General features: G+C 60.7%; 1 protein-coding gene across 2 annotated transcripts in view; it reads left to right on the forward strand.

Annotated features, from left to right (window-relative positions):
- mtmr12 (myotubularin related protein 12) overlaps positions 1 to 10,000 on the forward strand; it is a 29,992-nt gene that overhangs the window by 10,351 nt on the left and 9,641 nt on the right. For both annotated transcript variants that reach the window (XM_084439809.1, XM_084439810.1), the window contains 2 exons: positions 8,039 to 8,162; positions 9,503 to 9,578. In XM_084439809.1, the coding sequence (XP_084295935.1) occupies positions 8,039 to 8,162; positions 9,503 to 9,578 (200 nt within the window). The remainder of the gene's footprint in view (positions 1 to 8,038; positions 8,163 to 9,502; positions 9,579 to 10,000) is intronic.

Here is a 10,000-nt window from a genome sequence, read left to right on the forward strand (position 1 = left end):
GCTGTCTGTCTGCTCAACTCCTTAAAATGTCTGGAAGACGAGTAACGTCACCACAGAACTACATCCATTAAGTGTGGGAGACCTCAATAAAAATAAAAAAAAGATTCAAAACACAAGTGTAGCACTGGTTTGAACACTTCTAGCACCGCAGAACGAAGCCCACGTCCTTCAGGAGTGACTGCTGCTTGACCGTTCCGCTAGTAGAGAGCCAGCTTCCACTGGTCCCCCAGACGGGGGGGCTGGTCAGCGGGGTGAAGGGTGATGTTAGAGGGGTGGGGGGGTGAAGGGTCATGTTAGAGGGGTGGGGGTCAGCGGGGTGAAGGGTCATGTTAGAGGGGGGGGGGTCAGCGGGGTGAAGGGTGATGTTAGAGGGGTGGGGGTCAGCGGGGTGAAGGGTGATGTTAGAGGGGTGGGGGTCAGCGGGGTGAAGGGTGATGTTAGAGGGGTGGGGGTCAGCGGGGTGAAGGGTGATGTTAGAGGGGTGGGGGTCAGCGGGGTGAAGGGTGATGTTAGAGGGGTGGGGGTCAGCGGGGTGAAGGGTGATGTTAGAGGGGGGGGGGTCAGCGGGGTGAAGGGTGATGTTAGAGGGGTGGGGGTCAGCGGGGTGAAGGGTGGTGTTAGAGGGGTGGGGGTCAGAGGGGTGAAGGGTGATGTTAGAGGGGGGGGGGTCAGCGGGGTGAAGGGTGATGTTAGAGGGGTGGGGGTCAGCGGGGTGAAGGGTGATGTTAGAGGGGTGGGGGTCAGCGGGGTGAAGGGTGATGTTAGAGGGGGGGGGGTCAGCGGGGTGAAGGGTGATGTTAGAGGGGTGGGGGGTCAGGGGGGTGAAGGGTGATGTTAGAGGGGTGGGGGTCAGCGGGGTGAAGGGTGATGTTAGAGGGGTGGGGGTCAGCGGGGTGAAGGGTGATGTTAGAGGGGTGGGGGTCAGCGGGGTGAAGGGTGATGTTAGAGGGGTGGGGGTCAGCGGGGTGAAGGGTGATGTTAGAGGGGTGGGGGTCAGAGGGGTGAAGGGTGATGTTAGAGGGGGGGGGTCAGCGGGGTGAAGGGTGATGTTAGAGGGGTGGGGGTCAGCGGGGTGAAGGGTGATGTTAGAGGGGTGGGGGTCAGCGGGGTGAAGGGTGATGTTAGAGGGGTCAGAGGGGTGAAGGGTGATGTTAGAGGGGTGGGGGTCAGAGGGGTGAAGGGTGATGTTAGAGGGGGGGGGTCAGCGGGGTGAAGGGTGATGTTAGAGGGGGGGGGGTCAGCGGGGTGAAGGGTGATGTTAGAGGGGTGGGGGTCAGCGGGGTGAAGGGTGATGTTAGAGGGGTGGGGGGTCAGCGGGGTGAAGGGTGATGTTAGAGGGGTGGGGGGGGGTCAGCGGGGTGAAGGGTGATGTTAGAGGGGTGGGGGGTCAGCGGGGTGAAGGGTGATGTTAGAGGGGGGGGGGTCAGCGGGGTGAAGGGTGATGTTAGAGGGGTCAGCGGGGTGAAGGGTGATGTTAGAGGGGTGGGGGTCAGCGGGGTGAAGGGTGATGTTAGAGGGGTGGGGGGGGGTCAGCGGGGTGAAGGGTGATGTTAGAGGGGTGGGGGTCAGGGGGGTGAAGGGTGATGTTAGAGGGGTCAGCGGGGTGAAGGGTGATGTTAGAGGGGTGGGGGTCAGCGGGGTGAAGGGTGATGTTAGAGGGGGGGGGGTCAGCGGGGTGAAGGGTGATGTTAGAGGGGTCAGCGGGGTGAAGGGTGATGTTAGAGGGGTGGGGGTCAGCGGGGTGAAGGGTGATGTTAGAGGGGTGGGGGGGGGTCAGCGGGGTGAAGGGTGATGTTAGAGGGGTGGGGGTCAGCGGGGTGAAGGGTGGTGTTAGAGGGGGGGGGGTCAGCGGGGTGAAGGGTGATGTTAGAGGGGGGGGGGGGGTCAGAGGGGTGAAGGGTGATGTTAGAGGGGTGGGGGGGGGTCAGAGGGGTGAAGGGTGATGTTAGAGGGGGGGGGGTCAGCGGGGTGAAGGGTGATGTTAGAGGGGGGGGGTCAGCGGGGTGAAGGGTGGTGTTAGAGGGGTGGGGGTCAGCGGGGTGAAGGGTGATGTTAGAGGGGGGGGGGTCAGCGGGGTGAAGGGTGGTGTTAGAGGGGGGGGGGTCAGCGGGGTGAAGGGTGGTGTTAGAGGGGGGGGGGTCAGAGGGGTGAAGGGTGATGTTAGAGGGGGGGGGGTCAGCGGGGTGAAGGGTGATGTTAGAGGGGTGGGGGTCAGCGGGGTGAAGGGTGATGTTAGAGGGGTGGGGGTCAGCGGGGTGAAGGGTGATGTTAGAGGGGTGGGGGTCAGCGGGGTGAAGGGTGGTGTTAGAGGGGGGGGGGTCAGAGGGGTGAAGGGTGGTGTTAGAGGGGTGGGGGTCAGAGGGGTGAAGGGTGGTGTTAGAGGGGGGGGGGTCAGCGGGGTGAAGGGTGGTGTTAGAGGGGGGGGGGTCAGCGGGGTGAAGGGTGATGTTAGAGGGGGGGGGTCAGAGGGGTGAAGGGTGTTAGAGGGGTGGGGGTCAGCGGGGTGAAGGGTCATGTTAGAGGGGGGGGGGTCAGAGGGGTGAAGGGTGATGTTAGAGGGGGGGGGGTCAGAGGGGTGAAGGGTGATGTTAGAGGGGGGGGGGGTCAGAGGGGTGAAGGGTGTTAGAGGGGTGGGGGTCAGCGGGGTGAAGGGTCATGTTAGAGGGGTGGGGGTCAGCGGGGTGAAGGGTGATGTTAGAGGGGGGGGGGTCAGAGGGGTGAAGGGTGATGTTAGAGGGGTGGGGGTCAGCGGGGTGAAGGGTGATGTTAGAGGGGTGGGGGGTCAGGGGGGTGAAGGGTGGTGGTAGAGGGGTGGGGGTCAGCGGGGTGAAGGGTGATGTTAGAGGGGTGGGGGTCAGCGGGGTGAAGGGTGATGTTAGAGGGGGGGGGGTCAGAGGGGTGAAGGGTGATGTTAGAGGGGTGGGGGTCAGCGGGGTGAAGGGTGATGTTAGAGGGGTGGGGGTCAGCGGGGTGAAGGGTGATGTTAGAGGGGTGGGGGTCAGCGGGGTGAAGGGTGATGTTAGAGGGGTGGGGGTCAGCGGGGTGAAGGGTGATGTTAGAGGGGTCAGAGGGGTGAAGGGTGATGTTAGAGGGGTGGGGGTCAGCGGGGTGAAGGGTGGTGTTAGAGGGGTGGGGGTCAGAGGGGTGAAGGGTGATGTTAGAGGGGGGGGGGTCAGAGGGGTGAAGGGTGGTGTTAGAGGGGTGGGGGTCAGAGGGGTGAAGGGTGATGTTAGAGGGGGGGGGGTCAGAGGGGTGAAGGGTGATGTTAGAGGGGTGGGGGTCAGCGGGGTGAAGGGTGATGTTAGAGGGGTGGGGGGGGGTCAGAGGGGTGAAGGGTGATGTTAGAGGGGGGGGGGTCAGCGGGGTGAAGGGTGATGTTAGAGGGGTGGGGGTCAGCGGGGTGAAGGGTGATGTTAGAGGGGTGGGGGTCAGCGGGGTGAAGGGTGATAGAGGGGTGGGGGTCAGCGGGGTGAAGGGTGGTGTTAGAGGGGGGGGGGTCAGAGGGGTGAAGGGTGATGTTAGAGGGGGGGGGGTCAGCGGGGTGAAGGGTGATGTTAGAGGGGTGGGGGGGGTCAGAGGGGTGAAGGGTGATGTTAGAGGGGTGGGGGTCAGCGGGGTGAAGGGTGATGTTAGAGGGGTGGGGGTCAGCGGGGTGAAGGGTGATGTTAGAGGGGTGGGGGTCAGCGGGGTGAAGGGTGATGTTAGAGGGGTCAGCGGGGTGAAGGGTGATGTTAGAGGGGTGGGGGTCAGCGGGGTGAAGGGTGATGTTAGAGGGGTGGGGGTCAGCGGGGTGAAGGGTGATGTTAGAGGGGTGGGGGGTCAGGGGGGTGAAGGGTGGTGGTAGAGGGGTGGGGGTCAGCGGGGTGAAGGGTGATGTTAGAGGGGGGGGGGGGGGTCAGAGGGGTGAAGGGTGATGTTAGAGGGGTGGGGGTCAGCGGGGTGAAGGGTGATGTTAGAGGGGTGGGGGTCAGCGGGGTGAAGGGTGATGTTAGAGGGGGGGGGGTCAGAGGGGTGAAGGGTGATGTTAGAGGGGTGGGGGTCAGCGGGGTGAAGGGTGATGTTAGAGGGGTGGGGGTCAGCGGGGTGAAGGGTGATGTTAGAGGGGTGGGGGTCAGCGGGGTGAAGGGTGGTGTTAGAGGGGTGGGGGTCAGAGGGGTGAAGGGTGATGTTAGAGGGGGGGGGGTCAGAGGGGTGAAGGGTGGTGTTAGAGGGGTGGGGGTCAGAGGGGTGAAGGGTGATGTTAGAGGGGGGGGGGTCAGAGGGGTGAAGGGTGATGTTAGAGGGGTGGGGGTCAGCGGGGTGAAGGGTGATGTTAGAGGGGTGGGGGGGGGTCAGAGGGGTGAAGGGTGATGTTAGAGGGGGGGGGGTCAGCGGGGTGAAGGGTGATGTTAGAGGGGTGGGGGTCAGCGGGGTGAAGGGTGGTGTTAGAGGGGGGGGGGTCAGAGGGGTGAAGGGTGATGTTAGAGGGGGGGGGGTCAGAGGGGTGAAGGGTGATGTTAGAGGGGTGGGGGTCAGCGGGGTGAAGGGTGATGTTAGAGGGGGGGGGGGGCTGGTCAGCGGGGTGAAGGGTGATGTTAGAGGGGGGGGGGTCAGCGGGGTGAAGGGTGATGTTAGAGGGGTGGGGGTCAGAGGGGTGAAGGGTGATGTTAGAGGGGGGGGGGTCAGAGGGGTGAAGGGTGATGTTAGAGGGGGGGGGTCAGAGGGGTGAAGGGTGATGTTAGAGGGGTGGGGGTCAGCGGGGTGAAGGGTGATGTTAGAGGGGTGGGGGTCAGCGGGGTGAAGGGTGATGTTAGAGGGGGGGGGGGTCAGCGGGGTGAAGGGTGATGTTAGAGGGGGGGGGGTCAGCGGGGTGAAGGGTGATGTTAGAGGGGTCAGCGGGGTGAAGGGTGATGTTAGAGGGGTGGGGGTCAGAGGGGTGAAGGGTGATGTTAGAGGGGGGGGGGTCAGAGGGGTGAAGGGTGATGTTAGAGGGGGGGGGTCAGAGGGGTGAAGGGTGATGTTAGAGGGGTGGGGGTCAGCGGGGTGAAGGGTGATGTTAGAGGGGGGCTGGTCAGCGGGGTGAAGGGTGATGTTAGAGGGGGGGGGGTCAGCGGGGTGAAGGGTGATGTTAGAGGGGGGGGGTCAGAGGGGTGAAGGGTGATGTTAGAGGGGTGGGGGTCAGCGGGGTGAAGGGTGATGTTAGAGGGGGGCTGGTCAGAGGGGTGAAGGGTGATGTTAGAGGGGTGGGGGTCAGAGGGGTGAAGGGTGATGTTAGAGGGGTGGGGGTCAGCGGGGTGAAGGGTGATGTTAGAGGGGTGGGGGTCAGCGGGGTGAAGGGTGATGTTAGAGGGGTGGGGGTCAGCGGGGTGAAGGGTGATGTTAGAGGGGTGGGGGTCAGCGGGGTGAAGGGTGATGTTAGAGGGGGGGGGTCAGAGGGGTGAAGGGTGATGTTAGAGGGGTCAGCGGGGTGAAGGGTGGTGTTAGAGGGGGGGGGGTCAGAGGGGTGAAGGGTGATGTTAGAGGGGTGGGGGTCAGCGGGGTGAAGGGTGATGTTAGAGGGGTGGGGGTCAGCGGGGTGAAGGGTGGTGTTAGAGGGGGGGGGGTCAGCGGGGTGAAGGGTGATGTTAGAGGGGTGGGGGGGGTCAGAGGGGTGAAGGGTGATGTTAGAGGGGTGGGGGTCAGCGGGGTGAAGGGTCATGTTAGAGGGGTGGGGGTCAGAGGGGTGAAGGGTGATGTTAGAGGGGTGGGGGTCAGCGGGGTGAAGGGTGATGTTAGAGGGGGGGGGGTCAGAGGGGTGAAGGGTGATGTTAGAGGGGTGGGGGTCAGAGGGGTGAAGGGTGATGTTAGAGGGGGGGGGTCAGCGGGGTGAAGGGTGATGTTAGAGGGGTGGGGGTCAGCGGGGTGAAGGGTGATGTTAGAGGGGTCAGAGGGGTGAAGGGTGATGTTAGAGGGGTGGGGGTCAGAGGGGTGAAGGGTGATGTTAGAGGGGGGGGGTCAGCGGGGTGAAGGGTGATGTTAGAGGGGGGGGGGTCAGCGGGGTGAAGGGTGATGTTAGAGGGGTGGGGGTCAGCGGGGTGAAGGGTGATGTTAGAGGGGTGGGGGTCAGCGGGGTGAAGGGTGATGTTAGAGGGGTGGGGGTCAGCGGGGTGAAGGGTGATGTTAGAGGGGTGGGGGTCAGCGGGGTGAAGGGTGATGTTAGAGGGGGGGGGTCAGCGGGGTGAAGGGTGATGTTAGAGGGGGGGGGGTCAGAGGGGTGAAGGGTGATGTTAGAGGGGTGGGGGTCAGCGGGGTGAAGGGTGATGTTAGAGGGGTGGGGGTCAGCGGGGTGAAGGGTGATGTTAGAGGGGTGGGGGGGGGTCAGAGGGGTGAAGGGTGATGTTAGAGGGGGGGGGGTCAGCGGGGTGAAGGGTGATGTTAGAGGGGTGGGGGTCAGCGGGGTGAAGGGTGATGTTAGAGGGGTGGGGGTCAGAGGGGTGAAGGGTGATGTTAGAGGGGTGGGGGTCAGCGGGGTGAAGGGTGATGTTAGAGGGGGGGGGGTCAGCGGGGTGAAGGGTGATAGAGGGGTGGGGGTCAGCGGGGTGAAGGGTGGTGTTAGAGGGGTGGGGGTCAGCGGGGTGAAGGGTGATGTTAGAGGGGGGGGGGGGCTGGTCAGCGGGGTGAAGGGTGATGTTAGAGGGGTGGGGGTCAGAGGGGTGAAGGGTGGTGTTAGAGGGGGGGGGGTCAGCGGGGTGAAGGGTGATGTTAGAGGGGTGGGGGTCAGAGGGGTGAAGGGTGGTGTTAGAGGGGGGGGGGTCAGCGGGGTGAAGGGTGATGTTAGAGGGGTGGGGGTCAGAGGGGTGAAGGGTGATGTTAGAGGGGGGGGGGTCAGAGGGGTGAAGGGTGATGTTAGAGGGGGGGGGGTCAGAGGGGTGAAGGGTGATGTTAGAGGGGTGGGGGTCAGCGGGGTGAAGGGTGATGTTAGAGGGGGGGGGGGTCAGCGGGGTGAAGGGTGATGTTAGAGGGGGGGGGGTCAGCGGGGTGAAGGGTGATGTTAGAGGGGTGGGGGTCAGCGGGGTGAAGGGTGATGTTAGAGGGGGGGGGGGTCAGCGGGGTGAAGGGTGATGTTAGAGGGGGGGGGGTCAGCGGGGTGAAGGGTGATGTTAGAGGGGTGGGGGTCAGAGGGGTGAAGGGTGGTGTTAGAGGGGGGGGGGTCAGAGGGGTGAAGGGTGATGTTAGAGGGGTGGGGGTCAGCGGGGTGAAGGGTGATGTTAGAGGGGGGGGGTCAGCGGGGTGAAGGGTGATGTTAGAGGGGGGGGGGTCAGCGGGGTGAAGGGTGATGTTAGAGGGGTCAGCGGGGTGAAGGGTGATGTTAGAGGGGTGGGGGTCAGCGGGGTGAAGGGTGATGTTAGAGGGGGGGGGGTCAGCGGGGTGAAGGGTGGTGTTAGAGGGGTGGGGGTCAGCGGGGTGAAGGGTGATGTTAGAGGGGGGGGGTCAGAGGGGTGAAGGGTGATGTTAGAGGGGTCAGCGGGGTGAAGGGTGATGTTAGAGGGGTGGGGGTCAGCGGGGTGAAGGGTGATGTTAGAGGGGTGGGGGTCAGCGGGGTGAAGGGTGGTGTTAGAGGGGTGGGGGTCAGAGGGGTGAAGGGTGATGTTAGAGGGGTGGGGGTCAGCGGGGTGAAGGGTGATGTTAGAGGGGTGGGGGGGGGGTCAGCGGGGTGAAGGGTGGTGTTAGAGGGGGGGGGTCAGCGGGGTGAAGGGTGATGTTAGAGGGGTGGGGGTCAGCGGGGTGAAGGGTGGTGTTAGAGGGGTGGGGGTCAGCGGGGTGAAGGGTGATGTTAGAGGGGTGGGGGTCAGCGGGGTGAAGGGTGATGTTAGAGGGGTGGGGGTCAGCGGGGTGAAGGGTGATGTTAGAGGGGTCAGCGGGGTGAAGGGTGATGTTAGAGGGGTGGGGGTCAGCGGGGTGAAGGGTGATGTTAGAGGGGGGGGGGTCAGCGGGGTGAAGGGTGATGTTAGAGGGGGGGGGGTCAGCGGGGTGAAGGGTGATGTTAGACCTGTGTGACCTTCTGATGCTGTTTTTCCAGAGAAGCAGAGGAAGCAGAGGACCATGATGTTCGACTCCTCGGAGGACTGGGCGCAGGACATCAAGAGAACCAGAGGGATCTGCCGACTGGTCACGGAGAACGCCAACTTTGAGCTCTGCCCACAGTACGTCCATCTCACCACGTATAACTCAGACAGGAGAACATGTGAACCCTGTGAAAACGCTGAATGATGGTGAAGATCTCTGTCAACGGGGATTGGATGAAGCACAAACCTGCATTAATTACCCAGTGATATTAGGACAGGGGAAGGGGTGCAGTGTGTTCTGGTAGGTCCACATCACATTGGGTGCGTTAAGTAGCTGAGCGCTCAGTGATAAATGGGTGCGTTAAGTAGCTGAGCGCTCAGTGAGCGCTCAGTGATCAGAATTCACTTAACGGGTTTCTCAGTTACGCTCAGACTGATCTGCTCAGAGCACAAGTGAGCAGTTTTGAACTATGATCTGTTTGAGCCAAACACCACGTCATCATCATCATCATCACCTGAGCAAAAAAACACAAGGGGCGTGTTTTGTCTTGGGCGTCGTTGGGGCGCTGCTCGCTAATCACACACGATTGACAACAGGGTGAAAAGTTCTCGTCTCCTAGCAACTCAGCGCTCGGTTAGAGCAGACCGTTAAGTGGTTTTAAAAACCGCTCAGCGCTCAAAGTGAGCATTCTGAGAGTGAGCGTTCAGCTACTTAACACACCCATTTATCACTGAGCACTCAGCTACTTAACACACCCATTTATCACTGAGCGCTCAGCTACTTAACACACCCATTTATCACTGAGCGTTCAGCTACTTAACACACCCATTTATCACTGAGCGCTCAGCTACTTAACACACCCATTTATCACTGAGCGTTCAGCTACTTAACACACCCATTTATCACTGAGCGTTCAGCTACTTAACACACCCATTTATCACTGAGCGCTCAGCTACTTAACACACCCATTTATCACTGAGCGCTCAGCTACTTAACACACCCATTTATCACTGAGCGTTCAGCTACTTAACACACCCATTTATCACTGAGCGTTCAGCTACTTAACACACCCATTTATCACTGAGCGTTCAGCTACTTAACACACCCATTTATCACTGAGCGCTCAGCTCCTTAACACACCCATTTATCACTGAGCGCTCAGCTACTTAACACACCCATTTATCACTGAGCGTTCAGCTACTTAACACACCCATTTATCACTGAGCGCTCAGCTCCTTAACACACCCATTTATCACTGAGCGCTCAGCTACTTAACACACCCATTGTAATGTCGACCTACCAGAACACACTGCACCCCTTCTCCTCCTCAGAATGTGGGTTATCTGAATTGAGTGACCAGCGTTAATGTAAGTGTCGGGTGTGGAGAGAAAGTGAGGAATCATCAGTCTTAGTAGTTTTGACATGACCTCAGGATATAAGGTATTAAGCAGTAATACTCATTCCTTTCTTCTTGCAGGTTGCCTCAGTTTTTCATCGTCCCATCGAATATTTCAGACGAGGACCTGAGGGCGTTCCAGGGGAAGGGTCTGCCCGTAGGTGCCTGCCATGTGCTCTGGTGTCCTCAGTCAGTCATGTCCTCAGTCAGTCATGTCCTCAGTCAGTCATGTCCTCAGTCATGTCCTCAGATAGTCATGTCCTCAGATAGTCATGTCCTCAGATAGTCATGTCCTCAGATAGTCATGTCCTCAGATAGTCATGTCCTCAGATAGTCATGTCCTCAGATAGTCATGTCCTCAGATAGTCATGTCCCAGTCAGTCATGTCCTCAGATAGTCATGTCCTCAGTCAGTCATGTCCTCAGTCATGTCCTCAGATAGTCATGTCCTCAGATAGTCATGTCCTCAGTCAGTCATGTCCTCAGATAGTCATGTCCTCAGATAGTCATGTCCTCAGATAGTCATGTCCTCAGATAGTCATGTCCTCAGATAGTCATGTCCCAGTCAGTCATGTCCTCA

Source organism: Borostomias antarcticus (assembly GCF_949987555.1).
Source record: "Borostomias antarcticus genome assembly, chromosome: 6".
Lineage (NCBI taxonomy): Eukaryota > Metazoa > Chordata > Actinopteri > Stomiiformes > Stomiidae > Borostomias > Borostomias antarcticus.